Source organism: Lepidothrix coronata, unplaced genomic scaffold, assembly GCF_001604755.1.
Source record: "Lepidothrix coronata isolate B3197 unplaced genomic scaffold, Lepidothrix_coronata-1.0 Scaffold121, whole genome shotgun sequence".
NCBI lineage: Eukaryota > Metazoa > Chordata > Aves > Passeriformes > Pipridae > Lepidothrix > Lepidothrix coronata.
In genome coordinates, this window is record NW_016690301.1 from 1,788,735 (window position 1) to 1,813,320 (window position 24,586).

Here is a 24,586-nt window from a genome sequence, read left to right on the forward strand (position 1 = left end):
CAAAGAAGCTTGTATGTCATCGTGTCGAGCCTCCTGGCAGTGGTTCCTGCAGCAGCCTTCTGAGTTACAGTAGGAGCTCTGCCCATTAACAGCTTCCTCAAAGCTCAGACCCACATGGATCTTGGGTACAGCTGCCCCAGTGTCACAGTTGGAATTAGGTGCTTTTAGCTCATTCTCTATCCTGGTTCGTGCAGCACATCCTGCACATAATGAGCAGAAGCCACTGAAAATAAAATCTGACTCCAAGCTTCTCCCACAAAATGCTGGGTTTAAAAACTGTTTGCTTTTGTAAGAGAAATGATGTGAGTGGAAGTATCTGCCACAACTCATTATTTTATTACCTGGCTTGAATTCTTGCCCATGAACCTGTGTGACTCCTATGCTTGCTGTGTACCTGTGAGTGCAGCAGGGAAGGGGAGACCTGAACAGAGCTGGAAAGCTGGTTTTTACGGTTTGGTGGCTTATGCTGTAGCTGTAAGAGGAGCTGGCATGAATGTCCTGAGTGATCCAGGTGCTGCCTTTGTTCCTTGTGCAGGGAGCTGCTGCAATGGGTCCAGCAACCTGCAGGAAATCCCCTGGTCTGTCGTTTCACCCGCAGGGAGTCATGAAGGATTTCATGTAAGGCCATGTGATCTGTGCTGAACTGATTAACATAAGGCTCTCCTGTTTAAATGGCTTTACTTTGTTATGGGTCTGAGGAACCCTGCAAACATAGGGATTAAGTGGGTTTATGTGAGGTGTAGAGGCTTGGCAGTGCACTGTTGGTTTATAGATGTCCCCATCTCGGTGACCCACACTGTTTGCTGACTGCACATTTACGTACAGGCACACTTTTACTAACAGCTGCCTGTGAGTTTGCTCAGTTGCTGTGGGCCACCAACTGATACTGAAATCCAGTAATTACAAAAATACCTTTTCCTGTTTTAAGAAGTTCAGAACTGATTTTTGTTGCCTTTGTAGCATTAACTCCAGATTTGTAAGTGGCGCAGGTCACCCATCTCCTGCACCCGTCAGGAATCTCTGTAGAGACACGTTTAACAAACCTTCTGTCAATCAAAAACTGGTTATACAAGGATTATTTGCCTTCAGTTTCCTGCGTAATGAGGTTTTTGATTGACAACAGTGGAGTTAAAGAATATAGAACGGCTTTCTGAATCTGAGATGAGCAAGTTTCCATTTAATACTGTTTGCACATGATAACATTGACTTCCAGTTTTATCTGTGATAGAAACTGAAGGTGATCAAAAATAAGAAGTATAGAAACCCTTCTCGTTTGAAAATGTTGTGACTTAGAAAGTAGAGATAGGAAACTAACTTTCTATTTCCTGCTGTAGCAGTGGGATTTGAACATCATTTGCTGTACAAATAGTTGATCTATTGGGGGCAAACGTTTTGGAAACATGGAAATGTCTCAGTATTTTCAGCATAGCTGATGGGTGAGCACTCCTCAGCCTGCCTCTGCCTGAAGACTGTCAGATGCTCCTCAGGTTAGGAATTTGGGTGATGCTGTTATCTTTTATCTCTGTTTATCAGGATTAGTTTCTGAAATGGTGTCCTTGACCTGCTGTGTGTGGTGGTTGCTGTGGGCACCTGGTTTCCAGGTGTCTTGATGAGCATTTGCACTTGTTCAAGTAAATTTGGATTTCTTGAATGCAATTAAATTAAAAACTAACCTACTGAAAACTAAGAACATATGATGTAAATGGATAAATCTAGGTTGATGTTTCATTTTCAAAATGCTAAATATTTCTAATAATGACTGATTAAAATGGGGGAAGGGCAGTCACAGGTACGATGAATGGGAGATACAGGTGAGTTGAAATGAGGTGAACATATGGGTTCCTTAGGGGTGAGCTAAAAGGACAGAGTTAGGCTATGATTTACAAATATCTTCTCTGTCTCAGACTGGTTTCTCTTGTAGACCTCCACAGCAAGCTCAGCTGAGAAGCAGATGAAGCACTTGAGTAGTTCTGGTCTAACTGTTGCATTAAAGCAAATCTTGCATGGCTGGAAGATGCAGACAAGACTCGTGTCTTAGTGTCATCTCTTTTAACTAGACCAGTTTGGGTTTAATAAAAAAGTGCTGTATCTACAGACTTTGTTTGCCCCCTTGGTTCCCTCTTTGGGACTGGAGATCAGAAGTCAAAGTCAAGATTTGCTGAACTTTTGGGTGCATTACTTTTGTTTGAAAGCTGGATGAATGAATCTGGAGGTTTCCCTAACAGAGGAGGGTAAGGAATGCACAAACCATTCCTTCCTAGTTAATAGCACATTGGTGCAGGGGGTCCATTTTTGTAGGTTGCTGCTTCGAGTCTGCCTACAGAGAGGACCTGTTATATGATAACATGGTTTGACTGAGTTGATGAGATTTTTTCCGAAGCAGATCAGGAAGCTTTATGAATTGTAAAGGAGATGTTTCAAAGGAATAGACCTGCAGTTGTGTCCTAGCTTCAACTTCCCACATGCAGGAACAGTCCTGTTTTATGCAGGAATAATACACTAACTAAATCATGTCTTGCTGTGAGAAAGAAACTTCTCCTTTTGCTCATTTAATCCCTCATGTTACATTGTGAATGTGCTTAGGGAAATGCTTCATTTTTGGGCCTCTTCTGGAAAATTGGTTTATTTCAGTCTTCATAACAAACCCTAAAATCATACCTTAAAACAAGGAAATAATCTCCTTTTTCTTTTTATGCTGTATTCAGAGTCTGGCTACACAATACATTGCATGTCTTTCATCTGCAATTGTAGCATTGCTGCTTTGATTTGTGCCAGTGTTTCCCACAACAGCCAGGAAAAGAAGCTTAGGAAAGTAGGTACTATGGGGTTGTGAAGGTGCAGTTATTTGGGGAAATAACTCTTTTGTCTCTAACAAATGGAATTACTCACTTACTTATAAAACTAATTACTCTTCTGTTTGCTAGTTGAATGACAAATTTCTCCTTTAATGAGTAGTTACTCCTCTCTACAAATAGGATAGTTGGAAGCTTGTGGTCAGCCAGGGAGGATGGCCCTAGTCCGTGCTTGGTGATGGGTGCTCGTTGAGATATGCTGAGAATACGAGTCTCAAAAGTGAGATAATTGTCTATTTCTGAGCCCTAGTAACTGGCAAGTCTCCAGTTGGCTTGTGTCATTGCTAGAGCAGACTGATCCTGCCTTGATTTTTCTCCCCCTTTTCCAAAACTCCAGCTGAAAGAACTGGCTGGATGTAGTTCATGCATTGCATTTCATATGGAAAATAGGAATAAGCATCCTTCAGTTGCTTGGTCCTGGCTTCCTACTGAGTCTGACAGTTCCTGAGCACATTTAGAAGGAATTCAGCTGTTTCTAACAAAGTAGAACTGGACAAAAGCTGAACAGAAGCTTTATAAGTTTGGTATTAAACTTTGGCACTGCAGTGCCATTCCCTGATGAAAGTATTCCCAAGACCTAGGGCTGATAGTGCAGCTCAGCACTGGGTTTTTGGTTTGGTTTTGTTTGTTCTTAACCAAAAAAAGAGTTTGATATTAGTGTAAGGTGTAATTCTTGAGCGAAATTCTGCTGCAGAAACTCCGCTCAGTGTGTAATGCTTACTAAGATACTGAGGTATGTTTTATGTCTGTAGCACACCCTCAACTAATGTATTTGAAGTATGGGTTTAATTACTGCTCCATGTTGAGGGATGCTTGGATCACTCACCAGAAATGTTGAGCACTGTAGCTGGGACATGGGAAAGGCATGGCTCCTGGTTTAATCAGTCTGTAGGGTGGAATGGAAGCTGGGGTGCAATGTCAGAGACTGCAAACCCAGGATGGAATTGCATCTCTTCTTACAAATCTCTCTATAGAAGTAGCAAAACAGCAATCATATCACCAGTTCACAGCATTATTTTGAGTGTTACTTATCAAATGTTGCACAGGAGAAGACCCCCGGACTTCCTGTGGCCTAGCTGACACAATCTACCCCTGCTGACTTTATTTATATATAGTAACTTGTCTTCCTTTCCCTTTTTCCAAGTAGCATCTAATTAGTGTTAAATCTAGGCTTTGTCATGGACTACAGGTGAAAACTTTTCACTGAATATTTTTTATGGAATATTGGGCAATGGGAGAACAATGTCCTGCTTATCAGGGCAACCAAATAATTACTACAACCAAGTCCTCAGCAGTTACACTGAAGCGTCATCATGCTCTGTTTCCTGATGTGTGTGAAGTTGAGTTGGTTTTTTACAAATGCATGACCATCCTGAAGGCAGGATATCAGGGAAAGGTTCTTCACCCAGAGGGTGGTTGGGCACTGGAACAGGCTCCCCAGTGCAGTGGTCACAGCACCAAGCCTGTCTGAGTTCGAGAAGTGTTTGGACAACACTGTCAAGCACATGGTGGGATTGTTGGGGTGTCCTGTGCAGGGCCAGGAGTTGGAATTCATGATCCTGATGGGCCCCTTCCAACTCAGCATATTCTGTGATCCCAATATGCCTGTGCCCTCTCAGGAGTGGGAGCAGGTTCTCCAAAGTTCAGCATTTAGCACTTCACTCTTCCCTACCTGTCCTGCTTCTACACAGACCACTAACATTGAACAAAAGCAGATGCTATTTGCAGAGAGGGTGAAAGTGCTAACCCTGGTGTTTAACTTAAAATTGCCAACACGTTTGCTGCTGCACTTTCATCCGTGTTATCTCCAGAGAGTGCCTTGTGTCTTTACCTTGCTTTGCATTTTTACCCTTGTGCATCTTTGATTTGATCAACTCAGCAGCACACTCAGGCTGAGGAAACAGCTTGATCATGGGGAATAACATGGGATAAGGGATAGCAATCACAAGTATTGAGATTCTATTTTGTTTTCAGGTAACCTCTATTTTCTATACAAACATGCTTTTGGTATACAATCTAGATTAACAACTGTAAAAACAAACCCTTCGGTGAAACTTTATTGAGAAAGTTTCACAGTTCTATGCTGTGGAGCTCTGAGTTCTTTTGCACTGCAGAGCTTTAAATTAAATTGAAATTTTCTGAGAAAATAGTGATTCAAACGCTGCTTCTTATGGCAAAGGCAATGTGTTGAAAGGGAAATGCAGCAGCAGGTAAGTAGAGGTCTTAGTGGCTTACATGGCTTTTACAGAAATGTTCCCACCTTGTTCTGACTGCATACCGGGCATATGGATCATATCTGGGGGGAATTATGTTGCACTTCTTCTGGCTAGAGGCTTTTTTTCCTAAAATTCCCCTTAACACTGTAAGGTGACTGTAATATGGAGATACCAGTGGGTTGCTCAGTGCCTCCAGGTGAAGTATGCTCAGAACTTAAACTCTTTGTCAAGCTGTCAGCCCTGCTGAATTATCTTTGGATACAAAAGACTTTCTGCAAACCTGCTCAGTCTTTCCCAGTGGGTTGGAGACTTGCTCTCCTACCCCCTTGCCTCCCTGTGATGTGCTGCTCGTGTGTGGCAGAGTTGGGTACAGCTCCATGGCTGCTTTTTGACCCAGTTGCTCTCAGCATGTGCCTGCTGGAGAGGGGCTGTGGTGCTGTACAGTGTGTGCTGTGCTTTCTGCTCAAAGGGCTCCCCTGGTAAGTCACAGTAATTCAAACCTGTGAGTCCCAACATGAAGGCACGGCCCCCCTTCCAGATATACCACGTGCACTGGGGTTGTGTGGTGGATCTGTGGACCTGTGGCATATTGTGCTTTTGGCAGCTGGAGATGAGACACCTGCAAGATTAATTCTTCCTGGCTTGTGCCTCCCTGCAGTGCTGTGTTTGGTTAGGAGTTTTGTTGGGGCAAGCTGAAGCTCATTAACTCAGAGTCAAAGGGAGGAAAGGGACATGGATTTGGTGATTAAAATCTGTGGGGTCGTTCAAGGAGTGGGTACTCTGAGCTTTGTGTTCAGCCATACAAGCCCTCAGAGTGTTGCTGGATGTGGTCTCTAATAGAAAAACTCATCAGAGCAGTGCTGTGGAAATACTTCCTCATTCGGATGGAGCGGGTTACACATTTTGTGATACTGAGAAACTAATCTAGTTTGTCATTAATGAAACAGAACATATTGCAATGCAAATGAGAGGAGTTGCATGACAAGTGGTCCCACAGACCTCGGCACTTGCTATTGATTGTGCAGTCTTAATTATTCATGCTATGCAAATTGCATTTCTCATCTTGCTCCTTCTTGTCTACATATTTTTGGTACAGGACTTGCCTGCAAACAGTCTTGTTCTTTCACTTGAGAGACAAGGATTGTTTCTGGCAAAGTTCTTAATGTTCCTTTGTCAAGCAAGTACTGGCTGAGCCAGGCAAGGCTCTGGAGCTCTGTCAGAATGAATTCCTCTTGCTGTAACTTCAGATGAAGAAAGGGAAGAGTTGGTGGAGTATTATATGATAAGAACAAAAGCTTTAATGTAGTTTTCAACTTCCTTTGGTTTTGATACTGGAGCCCTTGTGGCACTTGTTTTCTGGTCAGTTGTTTGGAATAGAGATGTGAGAGTGTTCTTTTATTCATGCTAAATATTACTTTGCATTTCAGGTACACTAAGCCACTAACCTTTGCAGACTGCATTAGTGATGAGTTGCCATTAGGATGGGAAGAAGCTTATGACCCTCAGGTTGGAGTCTATTACATAGACCACAACACCAGTAAGTGACATCTTATTGTGTTTTTGCAGAGTGATTGTTTTGTGCCTGTGTTAAAATATACTGAACACTAAACCACATTGCTAACAGCATGTTTTAGAGTAGATCTGAGATCTGCAGCTCGTGAAATCAGATCCTGTCCTTCTCCATTGTACAAGGCACTTCCCTCTCTAAACGGGAATCTGAGACATTTTGGTTTGCAGTCTTCAAATTGGCAGTCACGTTTGAGCTAATCCTATGGACACACCTCTGTGAGATTTGGTTCTGCTGAGGAGCCCAACTAAGCAGCAGTGATCTGGAGTTTGTTCTTAGCCTGGAATTTGTCCCTGTGGCGAGACCATCAGAAACAGTGCAAAGGTCTTGTGTTGATTCCCCTGGCAGGGATCAACTGAATGACAGCACGAGCTCCCTGTGCTGCAGGAGCTTGCACTGCCTGTGCTGGAGAGGAAACTCCTGAGATGTGTGCAAGTTCAGGCTTGTGGTGTTCTTATTCTGTGTCCTCAAACTACTGTCTCTGTTAGAATGCTTGATAGGCCAAAAGAGTTAACTTTATAAGCTCATTTGAATTATGAGAAAATACAGCATTTGGTATATCATTGCAGGTATTGTTAGGATAAGTGTATTGGGTTGTGCTAGAACAAATCCCCTGAAAAAGTAATAAACAAAATAAATCCATGACTTTGATTCTCTTTACAGAGCAGCTCCAGTTGCAGTCCAGAATTTCACAGCAGAACCATGCCCAGGCTCTTTTGGGAGAGCTTGTGACTCATACAAAGAGGAAAAACTTTTAAAATTAAGACAGAAGTGCCTCGAAGTTGTGGGATTTTTTTAAGTCTACTTCTAGGACTTCAACTGAGAGCTTCAGCATATTTTTTCTCATCAAGTAACAAGATCTTTTTAAAAATAAGAATGTGGAAGCCTGTTGTGGCTTTTTTTTTTTTTCTTCTTCCCTTGAGTATCTTCATCTACATACCCTTTTTCAGAAATGCCAAAAATTCATCCAGGCTTTAGCAACTTCTCTTGGGTATTAAAAATGCAGACTGAAAAAAGCCTATTCCCAAAAAGCACTGATCGACCTCTGCAACACAAAGATCGAAAGTTTCTGGATGTGAAGGTTCCACAAATATTGTTATTTAGAGCTTATGTCACCCTAAAATCACAGGATTTACATATCTTTAAATGGCTTTATCCTAAATATTTTTCTGTGTGGCATGGGACATTAGGTTTTACTTTTTACAGGAAGGGATAGTGGAGAAGGAAAGGGTTGGCCCCAGGGTGACCATGCACAGGTCTGGTTGCAGGTCTGGGAAGGCTGTTACCCCTGGTCAGCACCACTCAAAAGCACCACAGGATTCAGGGGCATGCAGAGAAGCCTTCAAACTGTGCTGACACCTGCTTAATAAAACAACAGTTGCTTTTAAAAAGTTACTCTTCTGTGGGATGTCAGAGGCTACAAGACTTGAATGAGAATTTCAACTAGAAGGTTAAAAAGAAGAGAAGCCAACTCCTGACCCTATTTCTTGTGCCAGCTCTCATCCAAATCATGATAAAGCAAAACATATCCACTTACCTTAACCTAATCCAGCAGCTCATCCTTGTGGTTTATGTTGAAGTATCCTCTGGAGGGTGTCCAAAACCTTCTTCCTCTCCAAGGTCTCTTGCAGATTCCCTGGCAGGAAGGAACTGTCATCAGAGGGTATGAAGAGGATGGAGCCATGTTGGTTCTTGCTGCTTAAGTGCTTGAGACTAATTATCAGAAACAAGCCCAAGGACAGACTTAAACTAAATTTAAAGCCATGAGACATTAAAAGAAGTGAGATGGAGAACAATTCTAACCACCCCTCTGAGGGAAAATAAATACAATTAAATTGAATTGAGTACCCAGAGTATTCCTAATACAGTATTAATGCATAGCCCTGAGTGTATCTCTCTGGGAAAACTTCTTTGGAATTTGATTTGCACAAAGAAATGATGCTGATGCAAGCAGGGTAAGGCTACATTCCTCCAACATGAAACAACCAGATTTATTTATGACAAGCTCAACATTAAATTAAAAATTCACAAGACAACACATGATGTAATAGCCTTCATTTCTATAGCCCTTTCATTTCACTTTTGAATGTATTTTGCATTTCTCAATAGCTGGGGCCCATTGAGAGCCCTTGGCCAGCATTTTCATTTATTGGTATTACATGTTTGAAAACCAAAGCTCAAAGCTGCAATCAAGGGAATACAGTTAGTGCTGTGATTACTATAAAGGTGGAGGTGAATATTTAGAAGAAAGTATGGAAACAAAGCATTTCAATACCTAAATGTGTTTTCCACCCTCTCCCTGAGCTGGCCCCTAAGGATTCCCTGTGTCAGACACTGTATGGGCTTGGGGCAGTGGCAGAGCTTCCCCACCTAACAGAGGTGTTCAGGATTGTATGTTTTTTTAGTCTTGTTCCTGGTTGCTTATAGTGGAGGGATTTCCCTGCAGCAGCTTCCACCACCCTTCTTGGAATTATGGGAAGAATAGGCTGCTAGTCTAAGGAAAAACTGGAAATGGCCAGGCTTGAAGACCTTATGTCTATGTAGACTTATGACCCAGTGTCCTGAATTAGACTCAAGAGTTGTGGGTATTTTGCCAAGATACTTATTATGCTTGAAATTAAAGAGTCCTGAGTCACAGTTCCTGGTGCTTATTCATGGAATCTAGTCCAGGGAATCTGGATGTCTGGGAATGCGGGGGGTCAGCTCTCTGGGTAACTCACAGCGGACTTTCCCCTTCTGATTCAACTGTAAAGTAAAGGGAGTTACTCCATCTGGGTGTGGGTCATGCTTGTATGAAAATGGGATTTGGGTACAAGAACAGAGGCAGGAGCCTGGGGATTTCAGAGCCTTATAGGTCCTGTATCCTTGTGACTTTTCTTTTGCTCCCTCTAAGAGGGGCTGTAGTGCTGTCCATGAGGGCACCAGCACCTACAGCTGGCACAAGCAGCTTTTTCCTCAGGTTATTTTGGGGCAGTTTTTCAGGCCCAGGCTTAGCTTTAATGTTACATCGGCTGAAATGTTGCTTCTGCTCACAGGACCCGTAAAGGACTTTTTGTTGAAATGCTTCTATGAGCTATACTGGGTTTTTTTAATCACTTTTTGCAGCTTCTCCAGGTTTTGCTGTGTAATTTGAAGTGCCATGTGTTCTTCTGAGTCCTGAGATACTGTTAAAAGAAGTTATTGCTGGAATAGCCTGTTAATTTTCTCCTCAGCATGATCACAGACAGCTTGTGAAAATGGTTGTGTGTCCATCCCTTGGGTAAAATCCTTTATTTCTGGTTCTGCTCCTGGGATTATTGTCCAACTCTTCTCTTCCCTACATCCTGTGCATTCCAGTGCTAGTATTATGCCTGACTCACTCAAGAGCTGCTCATACCTTCCCTGGCAGCTTTTACTAAATATTTAAAGAGGCTCTTAAAATATGCAGATTAGATTCCTACTGGAAGTTTCAAGCAGGTCCTTTTTATTAATTATTCATTATGTGGTAACTAGACATCCTTATTCAAGCATGTTAGTTTAGACAGTTCAGAGCACTTGGTCAACTGAATATTGGAACCTGTTCCAAACAAGAACATGTAATAGCCTTGAAATAGAAATGAAAAATGTTTTGGACGCTTCCTCACAAAACAGAGACAAACACTGACAATAAATTTGCTTCATTAGTATTAGGACCAGCTGTGTGTCTGTGACCTTATGCCTTTTTCATGATTAGAAACCTGGAAAGCAATATATTGGTTGTGCTGGGGTAACAGAGATGGAAGTGATGTAACTGCTCATGGCTGCATTGCCTGTGTCACCTTAAATTCCACCTCCTGTATTCTTCAGTGATTTACTGCTGTCCCTGCTTTTGGTGAAGGAATTGTTTGCTCCCCTTCTGAGATGCTGTTTGTATAATGTCATTTAAGAAGGTTGCACAAATACATCCTGTGATTTGATGAGTCTTTGTTTTTACTTACCTATGGAATCGGAGTGAGAGGGTTTTCTTTCCCCTCTTTAATAAAAGCCACTTGGCAGCCAAAGAGGACGGGCAGAGTTGTAAATGCTTTCATGTTGTCAGATGCAGTATAATGCAGTCATGTGGCAATGATATTTTCTGAAGGGTTTTTTTAATCAGTGAAACAGTAGAGGTATTTTATTAGTAATGTTATAAAGCAGTTGCAATAAAGATAAGTCTAACAGTCAATGTCAGTATCTTAGAGCTGTGTGTGCATGTTCTTGGGTGGATGTTTTTAAGAGCCAGAACCAGGGTGGCTTCAGCAGCAGAGGAGTTGGAGAGTTGTATGATGATTTTGTAATGAATTGTTCTACACAGTGATTCAGCAAAACTCATTGGAATTCATTGTGGATCAATGGTCACCTCCTAAGAAAAAAGGAAAATATCCTTATTCCACATTCTTTATTACAGGCAAGGGGCTATTTTAAAGTATTGTCATAGACAGTGGAGCTTCTCCAGGCAGCAGAACAAACCTGCATTCTGTTGATCTGGCTTTCTCCTGTTTTCTGTCCAAGAAACTACCCAGATAGAAGACCCCCGGGTGCAATGGCGGCGGGAGCAGGAGCACATGCTCAAAGACTACCTGGTCCTGGCCCAGGAGGCGATTGCTGCACAGAAGGAGATCTGTCAAGTGAAGCAGCAGAGGCTTGAATTGGCCCAGCAGGAATATCGGCAGCTTCATGATGTTTGGGAGCACAAACTGGGCTCTCAGACCAGCCGTGAGTACTCAGTGAACTCTTAACCAGTGGCTTCCTCTGTCGTGAACCCGCTAGGACAGTAAACGTGCCTGAGGCTGCTCCTCTGATGACTGGGATGTTATGCCACACCACTCTCCACGTTTGCTCAGTTTGTCTCAAAAGCAGTCACTGCCCCACACCTGGTTGGTAAAGGCTGGTTGTTGTGGGACACTCTTGTGGCTGGCTCAGTCACTGGTGTCAGCGTGCAGCTTTTCAGCGTGGGCTTCAAAAACTGTGAAAAAATGTGCTGGTTGGCTCTGTGTGAAAATGTGAAGTTATGTGGTATTTTTCTTGGTTTCCTTGTTTAAAATACAAGGCAAGAAGGGCCATCTTGGATAACATTCCCAGGCCTTTCATAGTTTAACATCCCAGTTGAGTGGCTGTTTTGTGGAGCTGAGGGCCTGTGTTTTATGCCATGTAAAAGCCAACAGTGGTGGATTGCCTCTTGTGTGTGTGAGGAACGCTGTTTTGTGCTCCATATTCTTTATTGCACAGGAAGTATCAATACCTGTTGCTTCAAGAGTTGGTGCAGAAATGACTATAGAATGCCATATATTTCCTCCTCACTTACTAGTTAGGAGCTGGAAAATGTCCAGAGGAGGATTTATTTCCTACAAGTATTCCAGAAATTTTTTTATAATCCTCATAATCGCAAACTTTCTGTGTTCTTGCTAGCCCCATCAGTGCACCTCTGTCTCCCTGCTTCACTGTTGTGAGTTATGTCTTATGGTGGACAATTCCACTGGTTAATCCTGTGCCTGATGTTAGAAGATTTTAAGTGGTTTTCTATTAGCAGAAGCATTCTTGTTTGACAAGGGTCCCGTCCATCATCTCTGAAGTACAATTTTTAGTCTTTACTTAAGAGGACTCTACTTGAGTGCTGGTGTAGCAGAGCAGTACACTAAGAACATGAGTTACACTGGTGTGATGTGATCTGTCTTGAGAAATACAGCCAAACTGAAAGAACTAGAACTGCTTTCCCATAGGGCATAAACTGATGGCTGCAAGGATCAAAATATCTCCCTTGCCTACAGCTACCTCTAACAACATTGTACATCGGGGAGATTCTGTACCTTCTGAGGCAGAAGGGGTTTTACCACTGCTGAGAAGAGAGTTCTGCTCTTAATGGGACATTAATTTAATCCAGTATGACACGTTGTGTGGTTGGTTTTGTCCTCAAGGCTGTGAGAAGGCTTGCATTGCATTTTTCAGTTTCTTGTCATTCTTTGCTTTTTTTCCTAAACATTCAGTGAATTGTTTTGCCCAATGAGAAAGTCTGAAAAAAATAATTAAGTAAACCTTCATGCAATGCCTGTCCCTTCAGTTCTCTTAAATGCCTTTGGACATGCAGGAAGCCACACTATTGAATGGAGTGAATGTGTTTGGGAGTTTGAGTTAAGTGTGTTAACCTGGAACAAATCCAGACTCTGGAGATGCAGGACTTAACTCAAGCACTTGTTGTGGAGTACTTGACTGCACTGTTGCCTTTCCCTGCCTGTGAGAGGGGCGAGATCTGGAAATTTGGCAAAAGGCTTACACAAGCAATGTGTGGGGATCTGGGTGTGCAGGAGTGATGGGGGTCTTGCTTTGTGCTGGGGAGGAAGGTAAAGCTGCTAAACTGGGTTCTGTATTTGTTCTAGTGCTCTCTGGCTCATCATCAAGTTCCAAGTATGACCCGGAGATCCTCAAAGCGGAGATTGCTACTACAAAATCCAGGGTGAGTAGTACAAAGGGACCTTTGCTTGCCATGAGTAACCTTCAGATATTTCCAGACCTCATGGCAAATACTAAAAGGGGATGCCAAAGCAGTTGGAAGAGCTAATGTTGCTATTTTTAATCTAGGAGGCGATTTATCAGAATTTTCAAACGTTGCAATCTTGGGATTTTGAAACCCTTTTTTTCCCCCTTAGACTTTAGACTTCCTTGGCAGCTGGCAGGACATCCTGCTGCACAGACACATAGCTGTGGGCTATGTGCTGGCTCCTGGTTGTGCCCCAGCACTGGAGAGCTGTGAGTTCTCTCCAGAGACTGGCAGCTGTTTTGTCCTGGGCTCAGTGTGGGTTGTCAGCAGTGGCTGTGTGCGCTCTCATGCAGAGCCCGGTTTGGGAAGAAGAAAGGACTAAAGTAAAGTAGGTCAGTGTGGCCTCTGTGGAGGAATATAAAACAGCAAGCTGTAGGGTCAGTGGATTTACAATATGTGTTATCATCCTGCTGTGTTACTCGTGCAGTGGGGCCTTTTAGTTTGGTATCTTGGAGGGTGGCTTTTGTGGAGTGTAACTCCTGTTTTGGTGCTTAACAGTTTTTTTTTAATGACTGGGAAGGTTTTAAACATTTCTGAGTAAAATTGACATGTGTTTCATTGTTATCTCCCTTGAACTTTTCTTAACTTTTCTGCTTATGAGGTTGGAACTTCCCTTGAGCCCTAATTCCCTGGTATAATAGCATGTGCTGGATAAAACCCTAGCCAGTGATAAAGTCCTGATGAGGATGCATTTAGGGCTGTTTGCTGCTGTTGAGATGAGCTGATTATCTGGAAAATTTGTTTAGAGTACTGTCTCCACTGAATAAATTCTGAATTGAATGGGTAGTGCTGTACCTAAGTACCCATATAAGATATCATTCTAAAAATGTGACACCTTGCTGCAGGTTAATAAACTCAAGAGGGAAGTAGCTCACATGAAGCAAGAGCTCCAGTACAAAGAGCATGGATTTCAAACACTGAAGAAGTAAGTGTGTTCTCAAGATCTTATTTTCAGTGCAGAACATTTCTGGCTTGCAATACATCCCCCACTACATTTATAAATAGCTGCCTAAATAACGTAAGCTGAAATATGTTGCTGCTGATATCTTTAGGCATATGCAGCTGAAAGCAGTACACAGCCAGGGGGGTAGTTGTCTCAAATCAATGCCTGTATGTGATTGACCACGTCAGAACTGACTTCATGGCAAGAAGATTTTGAACCAGGATCTGGTATTCAGTTTTACTCAGTATGGCTCAACACAGATGACACAGCACAGCCCATTGTTTTGATTATAAGAGCCATGGATCTAGAGCACTGAGGAAAAACCTGAGAGGGAGTGTGAGGGGAGGAAAAGTTTCAGGTACTTACCTTTGTATGACTAGACATCTGGCATCTCTTAAAGAAATATTTATTATAAATGTCAACTGTGGTAGAATTCCTTGGGGAAAAGGGAAGGATGAGGTGGTTTGTAATTAGGTTGTGAAAGCAAATACATCTGTGCATGTGAGTCTGTGCCTGGTTTTTGAAATCATGACTGAAAATAAGGTAATTCTCATAGATGGCTAATCCTCTTCACTTAGGAACAAGGCAGCTGGCAGCAGTCTGCCCAAACAAACCCTTTTGGGGGGTTTGTGTGCACCTTTGTCCTCCCTAGGGAGTCAAAGAGATGATGATATGGCTAAAATTAGAATTCTGAAGCTTAAGGTACTGCTGAGTGGAGTAACTTAGGCAGTGATGAATAGGGTTCTTTGTTCCTTCTCTTGTCCTTGTTATACTTTTGAGTGTGTTTTTCTTAAAAATTCCTGTCAAGATGCATGCATCTAGGATGATTCAATTAACTGGATGTTATAAAGTGTTAGCTTACTTTTTTTTTTTTTAATTTCTGTGCAGAATTGACATGAAAATGTCTGATACTCAAGGTGGCTACAAACTTGATGAGGCACAAGCCATTTTAAGTGAAATGAAAGCTCTCAAGAAGGCCATCACATCAGGGGAGAAGGAAAAACAAGACCTCATTCAGGTATTGAAACAAGATGACTTTATATTATTTTGTGTCACCATTGCTAGAAGATTGAATTTCTGAGAAGTAATTTAAGTATTTTGCCTTTCAGATATGTAATTGAGATTTTTATTAACATAAACTAGTTCTATGTTGTGGTTGGACTGCAGCCTTTTAGTTCTTCAGATCCTGGAAATAAGAAGTATAAAATATAACAACTAACATTAATAAGCACTTTCTTAGAGATTAGTGTTCATCTCAGGGTTTATTGGTTAAGAATGAACCCTGTGGCCTTCTTGGTCTGCCATGTCCAGCTGAGAGCTTGTCTGTCCAGGCAGGATGGTGATGTGGGCTGCTCCAGGCTGTGGGAGATGCAGTCCAGCCGTGCCTGAGCTCCTGTTTGTGGGGTCTGAGAGGGCTCAGCAAACATGTGGTTAATCATGTGGTTAGGCTACAGTTATGCAGCTGCTGAGGTGCTTTGAGTAGGGGTGAGCTCACCTCATGACTTTTTATGGTTTTAGAGCCTGGCCAGGTTAAAAGACAGCTTTGTGAACGACAGAGGATCCCAGTCAGACCTGTGGGCCAGCAGCGTGTCTGTGGAAAGCTCCAGCCCTTTGCTACCCCGGCAGTACCTGGATGTCAGCTCCCAGACAGATGTTTCAGGAAATGTGAGTAATGCTTGAGAAACCCTGTGCATGTGGAGACATTCCCCCTGAACTATGTGTAGTACTGCCTTAGTGTGAGTTTCCAGGCATGGGCAAGTTTCTGTGGAATCATGCCTTCTCCTGGTTTGAACTTCAGCGTGACCTTCATTTTTGTGTGCCATGTTAATGGATCTCTAAGGGCAACCTCATGTTTCCCCACACTGTCTCTATGAGAACAACCCAGGTGGGAATAAAAGGGAAGGAAGCTTTTTCTTGCTTCTTATGACACAAATATTCCCACAGCTCTTTATAGTGATGATATGCTACGAGACAAAAAACTACAGCTACACGTGGGCCAAGCTCTAATGAGGACTCTTCCCTTAGGGAGTGTGTTTGGCTTTTATGGTGTTACAAGTGAGAACAGTGGTGTATGTGCAGATATTTTCATGCCATCAGACGTGTAGAGCTCATAAACCTTCAGTCCACGTGTGCAACAAGATCATAAGTGTCAGGTGGTGCCAGCCTTGGTCAGTGCTGTGGGTGCACCTTATTTCTCACAGGACAGCACAGAGCCTCTCCTGTGAACCTTTACTTACACATTTGCAGCCACTTTCAGTCAGGGCCACACATGTTAGTAAAGATCTGCAGGTTTGGGCATGATGGAGTGTACCTTGTCTTTGACTTTACAGCCAAAGTGAGATGTCATCCCAAACCAAGGGTGCAAACAGCATTTTAGAAAAAAAGATTACAAAGGTATTTGTGTGTGCATGGAAATAGAACCCCGAGATAGATGTGGTAGATTTACTTTTTTTCTGATAAACTAGGCCAAAAAGAGCCTCTTAATCTTGTGGGGTTTCAAGTATTTGAAGAAATCGTGAAAAAATGTAATCAAAGGCAGTGTGTTCCTATTCTGTGATGGGTTTAACTAGGAAATGAGTTTGAGAAGAGAAAGTGTCACTTGTAACCTCATTGGTTTCAACAGAAAAAACCAAAAGAGGAGTGGTTACTAAGTTGCTGATGTTATATTTTGTGTCTCAGTTTATTACCAGCAGCAATAACCAGTTGGCTGAGAAAGTGAGATTACGCCTGCAGTATGAAGAAGCAAAGAGAAGGTAATTCTTTGGACCTTTTGGCTGTCACACAGCTTATTCTGAGGATATTTCACTAGAAAAGGTGCCACCAGATTGAAACCCAGCAGTACTGCTAAATAAATATGGTAATTTTTGAGCCAGTGAGACAATAGGCTTTTCGGGCCAGTGTTATCTTTCAAGAAATAAATAACCATCCTAGAAATTACTAAGACGTGACTAATACATGAAGAATTCAGTCTGGCCACACCTATGGGGACATAAGTGGTTTTGCTACCTGTTGCCAATGCTTCCCCATTCCTAATAAGGAGACTGTACTGCAAGGCATCTCCTTACCTTATTCAAAATGAAATGAATGTTTGCATGGCTTGAAGGATGATAAAGAGAAAGGTATATTGTGTTAACACCTAACATATCAAAATATTGTCAATGGCTGCAATTCCAGAGCTTATCTGTAAGAACATAAGTTTTCACCCTTGCCCTCTGATCTGAGATGAATGGAGAATAGATTAAAAAAAAATTCTATCTACTTAACAGGCCAATTTAAGCAAAAGGTTTCCAGGATTTACTTTTTTGATAGATAATAACTAACACAATTGTGCAGTAAAATGAGAAACCACCAAGCATTATTATTTAGACTTTGGCTGGCCTAGTCCTTACAGTGATGTAACCATTGGTGGTGGTGACTTTTTCACTTTTAACTGCTCTAGAGGGACTTTGCAATTCCAGAATAACAAAGTTCAGATGCTTGGTACACTCTGTACTGGGATATATGCAAAGAGAAGGATTTTTCTCCAGCCTCTAATTAGAAATAAGAGCTTTAAGGCTGAGATTACTCATAATGTTCTCATTTTGGTATATTGGCACAGCCAATAGGCCATGTTTCTCAGTGGCATAAAATCTGATCTGTGTCTGTGGCAGTTGTCAAAGGCTGTGAGTGCTCAGCTGCTTCTGACACAGACTTACACTGTTTTTCTTACATGGAGCAGTTTCATCAGAACTATTTGTTTTACCAGTCCAAGATTTGCCAAACTACCTTGACATTGAAATCATGCAGTGACTTTTTAAAACAACATGAAAAATATTATTCCTTCAGATGCACTGGTTAATTTTTCTGTGTTAAGAGTGCTTTTTGCTTTTAAGCTTTGCTGTTTAATTCACACTGATTTTACCTCTTCAGTGGTAAGAGGAATGCTCTTACTTTAGCCTGTATCTTTTCCAAGGAGGGGCAAGGGAATAGTGGCAAACGTGAGAACATAATCAATATGCTCTTTAAAAAGAGTCAGAACTTTATATAAAGGCAGTGCAGTAGTTCATTTGAAGTAATGATGAAGGGCATACACACATCTTGCAATTAGAGAATATTTGATACCCATTCCCCACGTCTGTCTTAGATTATCTATAGATTTTTCTCAGAGTTTAAAAAACATTATTATGAGGAAAGATGGATCTGAATGGATATGAATGATTGATGCTAAAATGCAAAGTTCTCCAGCTATCAGAGCACTGTGGGTTTGGCACAATGTTTAGTAGGAGCTGCAGAAACAAATACCTCGACTGCTTTAAAGCTGGAACAATACTATGGATATAGTGACTCACAAGGAACCTTCTGTTCCTGTGAAAATTCTTCCTTGTGATGTTAGAAGTGTTTCCTGTCCCCACAGCAGCATTAAAATGTTTCAAAAACTCAAAGAAGAGTAAATGCTTTGCCCACACATGTACATGAAGGAACCAAATGGTGGAAATACATGTGCCTTATTAGCTCTGCATTTTCTGGAAAGGTAAAACTGAAGGCTTGAAATCAAGATGATCCCATATTAATTAGTTTAGAACTACTAGATTTGTTTTTGACTGTGGCAGGCTGTGTTTACACCATTGTTGGTGGACCAGACTAAAGGCAGAGATGTAGGTGAGTAATTTGCTGACCTTCGCTGCACCAGATTTGTCAGGACACAGTTCTGCCTGTTCCCTTACCCACCACTAAAGCAGGAAAGCCCTAAAGCAGATAATGTAAAACCTGCCAGAAAAGGACACAGAGAGAAACAGAGGCTGATGTCAGATAGGATTGCTAGTTACTGGTTGTAGATACACATCTTAATGTCCATTCAGTGGAGATGCATGTGTGTGTTGAACACTCTCCAAAGAGACTAAAAATTTTATGTGTTGTGCCTGTGTTGCATAATCATAGACAGTACTAACTTTTCCTGGTAAAGAAAAAAAAACCTCCAGACTTGATATGACAATGAATAAATCATCTAACTGCCTTTTCTAGGTAAAAAGAAAACAGTGAAATAAAACTTGACCTTCCTGGTCAGTATTTCTTCAGTCTTGCAAGCTGGTGGCCATTCAGAAAGATGATGTGACCTGAGCCCAGCATAGCAAACCCAGCCTGGCTCAGCAGTGATGCAGTTCAGACTCAGGCAGTGAATTCTGGTGTGTTCAGCCAAGTGCCTGCAAGGTCTTCCTTTTGTAATGGTGCTGCTTTATTGGAAAAAATAGAATACATAAATCTCCTTTTAACTGAGAAGGGCAAAAAGAATCATCATTTACCAAAGGTAAAACCTGAGGTTAGTTTATCAAAGCTGTTAGACTCGGAAATGCATAGAGAACAAATTCCCGTGGAAAAGCCATATCCATGCAAATGTATGCCAAAAGAGATCAGATTAATGCCAGCCAATCCTCTTAGACTCATATCCCTTCAAAATGCACAGAGGAATTCTTGGATTATGAATTAATGCCACTGTTAATTCTTCGTTGGAGCACAGTATTGCACTTAATCAGGCACTCAAAAACAAAACAGCTCTTAAGAAGACCTAAAAATAGTTGAGCTGAATATCTATCAATTATGGAACTTTAATTAGAGTGAGCAACCTGCTGTGGGAAATGGGTTTACAGAAAGTGAGTCTTCTCTTCAGAAAGGTGATCTCTGCTGTGTCTCCTGTGACAGTGGAGGCAGGTCGGTGTGTGTGAGCCTAATCCTTCACAGGCTCTCTCGGGGCTCGAGTTCCTCTTGGCCTCTGGAGCTTGGAAGACAAAGCTTTATTCTTCAAGGCCATTCAGGAGCCATGTAGCTGCTGCTGCCCAGATCTGCATCTTATTGCTTACCCCACACACTTTGATTTTGCTGGTTGGCACTGAACTTGCTCTGTGCCTGCACGTGTGCTGGTTTGCTGGGGGAAGCAGCACCATCCTGCACTTCTGTAGCATAAACCAAATTCTAGAAAGAGGTGAACCAAGATTAGTGGCTGCAGCTGTTTATTGTGCCCAATTTAAGTCCAGTAATTCTGTCACTAGATCACAAAGCCCTTTTCAAAGGGAGATGAATATTGGATGTTCATTTTACACACACAGTTCACTTCCATTTCTTATGTATTTACTAAATCCAAGTGAGAGATTAACCTGAGTTAATCACATGAAGGGGCACGTATGCCTTAACTCTCTGGTCTTCAGTCAGGTGAATTATTTTTGCAAGTATCTTGCCTTACATTGCAAAATACTTTTTCTTCTTGTTTGCCTTCTAAGCTTTTCTAATTTTTGTGCCCCAACCCATTCTGCCCTTCCCGTTCCCTGCTTTCCACTTGATATTTTTGATTGTGCAAGTTCCAGAAATGCGAGTCCCTGGTAATTCTTATTCAACTTTATCTGTACTATGGTTTCTCACCAAACTGCCATGATCACCCTGTCAGGTCATGGAGAGTTGTAGGTCAGTGAGTGCAAAGGAGGCAGCTTCCTTGCCTGCCACAAGCTGTGCTGTCAGTCAAAGCTCTTGCTAAATTCTAGATCTGTATTGCTCTTGCTTTTAGTCATCATCTTCCTGCCTGAGCTCATGTGGTGTGGTGCTGAAGGACTGGTGATTCAGACTTTAAACTGAAATCTGGAATGATACCTCTAGTGAAAATAGACTTAAAATGGGGTGCAAGCAGGAAGCTCTGGATTTAGGTAGTGTTTTATTGCCCCTCTGACTCCTCACATTTGCAGGTGCAGGGTGCCCCAGAAGTAGTGTAGCTCTTTAATGTGTCTAAAATGTTTATTGTTGAGTCAACAGGTGAATGCTTCCAGTAGCAGCATGGGAGACATGATTAACTTCCTTATTGTAAAGACAAAAAAGAATTCCTAAACTTTTGAGTAACCACTGATCTTTATCTGAATCGTATATGGGGAGTATACAGTTCTTTTCCATAAAGCTGATTAAAGATCAGATATTTGCCACATGATACTCTCCACATGAACTACTGTGAGGTCATTGGCTGTAAGGCATATGGAGCACCTAGAATGTATCTGATAGCTTTTTCTGAGATCCAGAATTTTTGTTATATTATTCCCTGCCTGGTGGACACTACAGATTAGCTAGAGACTTAGTTTTCTGTTGGGAACAAACCTGAGTTAAAACCCCATTCTTCATGTCCACATGCCAGGGGTTGTTGTCACTTTGACAGCATTTTGGTAATGGGGACACGAGGGTGGTTGTCCCTGGGCTGAGATTCTTCCTCAGGGCAGTGGAAGATGTGGTTGCTTGTGGTGCACCTTTGTGTGTCTGGAGCAGGAGATCAGCCACTCTGGGAATAACTGCTTGGTTGTGTTTTTTCTTTTTCTCCAGAATAGCAAACCTGAAAATCCAACTGGCTAAGCTTGACAGTGAGGCCTGGCCAGGCGTGCTGGACTCCGAGCGGGACCGTCTGATACTGATTAATGAGAAGGAGGAGCTCTTGAAAGAACTGCGGTTTATTAACCCCAGACAATGGACTCGAGGGGAGGTGGAGAGACTGGAGATGGAGAGGAGGCGCCTGGAAGAAGACCTTCAGGCAGCCAGAGACACTCAGAGCAAAGCTCTGACTGAGAGGTAGGTTAGTGGGCACAGGACAGAGTGTGCCTTGTTGGGCGAGAGGTACCCGGGGGCAAGCAGCAACATCCCCTGGCTGACTGCTCAGAGCAGTGTGCCCTCAGATTCCCAGGACACTCCTCTTAGAAGGCTTCTGAAATCATCTCCCAGACAACCCACCTGCAAGTCTTACTCCCCCAGCGGGCGAAAGGTTGTTGTTCCTACTATGGATCCTTTATAGGAATGTGAGAAATGCTCAAAATAACCCAGCGTGGTGCTAGTGCAGTGTAACATTTCTGTATGCAGCCAGCACCTCACAGCAGCTTCTACACTTGCTGTGCAGTCTGAGGCTTGGTAAATGTCAGCAGATGGAATTTTAAATTTTTAAAATTTGTTGTTTGTTCTCAGCATCCTCGTATGTGAGTCCTGTAGGATCTGGTATTTGACAGGGCTGTGGGACTTGCACGGAATATCCTGTGAATCTAAACTAGCTGAAAAAAATGCCAGCTATGCTCCCTAATTTTACTTGTGTTGCAGGGGGAGATCTCATGGGGATGTACAGTGAGGATGAATACTGCATTAGGCATTGCCTACAGGTGTTTTACAACCTGGATGTATTAACGTGGGTGGCTACAACAATGTTTCTGGTAGCTGCAGTCTCTTGAATATGTATGGAATAGGCACATTGCATTCACTCTGTGGCTCTGTATTTTCATTTCTTCTACATGATCAGTGTCCAGATGACACCAGTTTTTTACACAGTCTTTTCATGGTTTTATCATGCTGGAAAAAATATAGACATCTCAGCTGCAAGACTTTTACCAGCCTGAAATATCAGTGGTTTGACGAATCTTTTTGGTCTTAAGATGAACCCTTTCATTTGGGATTTTTAGGAATATGGTGATGTTCTAGTGTGCCAAAGAAATAGCATATTTCTGGAGAAGGATTTTGTGTCCAGAGACCTGTTAAGTTCGGGTGTGAGCACCCAAGTGCTTTGTCTCAAACCAGTTCAGGTGTGAAATAAAGCTGAGATGTTGCTGAAGTCAATAATTCATGTAAAGCTGTAATGAGATGGTTAATAACTAAATCATGTAACCCTTAGTCATCCACAGACCTTAGTGAAAGGAAATGAAGGCATTTATACATTTATCAGCACAGTAACTATAGGAATGCAATAATGTATAGTGAATAAAATTTGCCTGACTCTTTCAAGGCCTAATCCTAGAAACATTAACATTTATGGTACTAGCTGTAGTTATTTTCCCATTGTGAATGTTTTTTGAAGTTGGTAAACATTTACACCTCTCGACCAAATTTTGTCCTCTATTATACTGTGTATTCTTATTAACTTTTGTAGGATTTCAAAGGAAAAAAAAAAAGTGGATTTTATCTTTAATCTGCATTTTAAATAGTAAATGCTGTTTTAGCTCGCCTTTTTCTTCTGTCTTCTCTTAGATTGAAGTTGAGTAGCAAAAGAAATCAGCTTGTCCGGGAGCTGGAAGAAACAACACGATTAGTTGCAATGTTGCACACCCAGCTGAAAAGGTAGGTGACCTTTTCCAGAAGCTGTAGGTGCTTTAACTGCCTTTCTCTGCTAACAATTTCATCTCCCAGCTGAGAGGGCTGAAAGGCCTTTCAGTTATAGTAGTGACCTAAGAGCCTTGTGTAGGCAGTGGAAAGAGAAGCCTTGAGGATCATACATCAGTTTAGATGGATGCTTTTCACTGGACTGAATAACCTGAGTAACTGCCTCTGCCTGACAGCAGGAGTTTGCACAGTCCCTTCTGCTTCAGACATGTAACATTTAGGTGACCAAGGATAGCTGAGATTTTTTCACTACAGGTTGAATTCCTGAAGTATTATATTAATGATGTTAAAGACAGCTTAACACACATACAGCAAGTGAAGTGGATCTTAGTAATGCAACTACATGTATGAATGTCACGACTGTATTTCTCTAAATTATTTCCAAATGTGCTGTTGCTTGCAGTGCAGACAATGTATTGAGAGATCCCTGAATCTGTTGTGATCCATAAGGTTTCTGCAGTCAGAATGTGGCCTGGTAGTTCAGGCTATATTTTTGGAAAAGCACAGGATTACTGTTTCCAGACAAATTGCAGGCAGTAAGGTCAAATCATCATTTTGCTAAAACTGTGTTTTTATTGTTCTCATTTTCAAGAAAGTTCGATGGGTTTTTTGTTTGAGGTTTTTCCTATCAGTGTGTACTGAATTTGCTCTGTTTGTAGCTTCTGCTCCACTTGGATTCTGTTTGATTTTGTGAAGATGACACCGAAAAGACTGGAAAGACTGCCCATGTCCTAGTGCAAGACTGACATGTAAATAAGCCACCATGGAGAGTAGCAATCTGTGAGGCTTTTATGCAGTGGAAATGCATCCTATTTTGATTTCACCTAGCTGATTAGGGATCTTTTGAGGTGACCAAGAAGCATGTGAAACTAATTTCTTCCTAACCATGTGCCCAGTGTTCTTGGCATGCTCCTTCAGAAGAATAAGTGTTTGTTATTAACCCCATAATGCAAAATGTCTGGCATTCAAAGCTATGCACAAAAGGAAGTCAAGCACAGTTTTTTGATAGGGAAAAGATTAACTAAAACCCTTTCCCTTTTCATAGTGAAATACACTGAAAAGCTGTAAATTTATTAGACCTTGACAGATCTACATATATAGCCAATATGCAAAACCATCTCTCATGTTTCAATTATATTTCACTCAGAAGCTTTTTTGACCAAATGTGATGCAGTACACATCTGTCATACAAATGCAGAAGACATCTTGTGCCAAAATTATACAATATACAGCATACTTGCCTTTTCTGTCATAAGGTCATGGACATAATTATACAAATATAGCTTCCAGCTTTTACCCCATAAATAATAAATAAGGATTTATTAGGCTTATTAACATCTC

At 41.8% G+C, this 24,586-nt stretch overlaps 1 protein-coding gene across 1 annotated transcript in view; it reads left to right on the plus strand.

The window, feature by feature from the left end:
- The window catches only part of WWC1 (WW and C2 domain containing 1), a 67,329-nt gene that overhangs the window by 25,543 nt on the left and 17,200 nt on the right, over positions 1-24,586 (plus strand). The window contains exons 2-10 of the mRNA XM_017825652.1: positions 6,496-6,605; positions 11,145-11,348; positions 13,007-13,083; positions 14,013-14,092; positions 14,999-15,128; positions 15,629-15,775; positions 16,790-16,863; positions 21,437-21,679; positions 23,114-23,203. Of these exons, the coding sequence (XP_017681141.1) occupies positions 6,496-6,605; positions 11,145-11,348; positions 13,007-13,083; positions 14,013-14,092; positions 14,999-15,128; positions 15,629-15,775; positions 16,790-16,863; positions 21,437-21,679; positions 23,114-23,203 (1,155 nt within the window). The remainder of the gene's footprint in view (positions 1-6,495; positions 6,606-11,144; positions 11,349-13,006; positions 13,084-14,012; positions 14,093-14,998; positions 15,129-15,628; positions 15,776-16,789; positions 16,864-21,436; positions 21,680-23,113; positions 23,204-24,586) is intronic.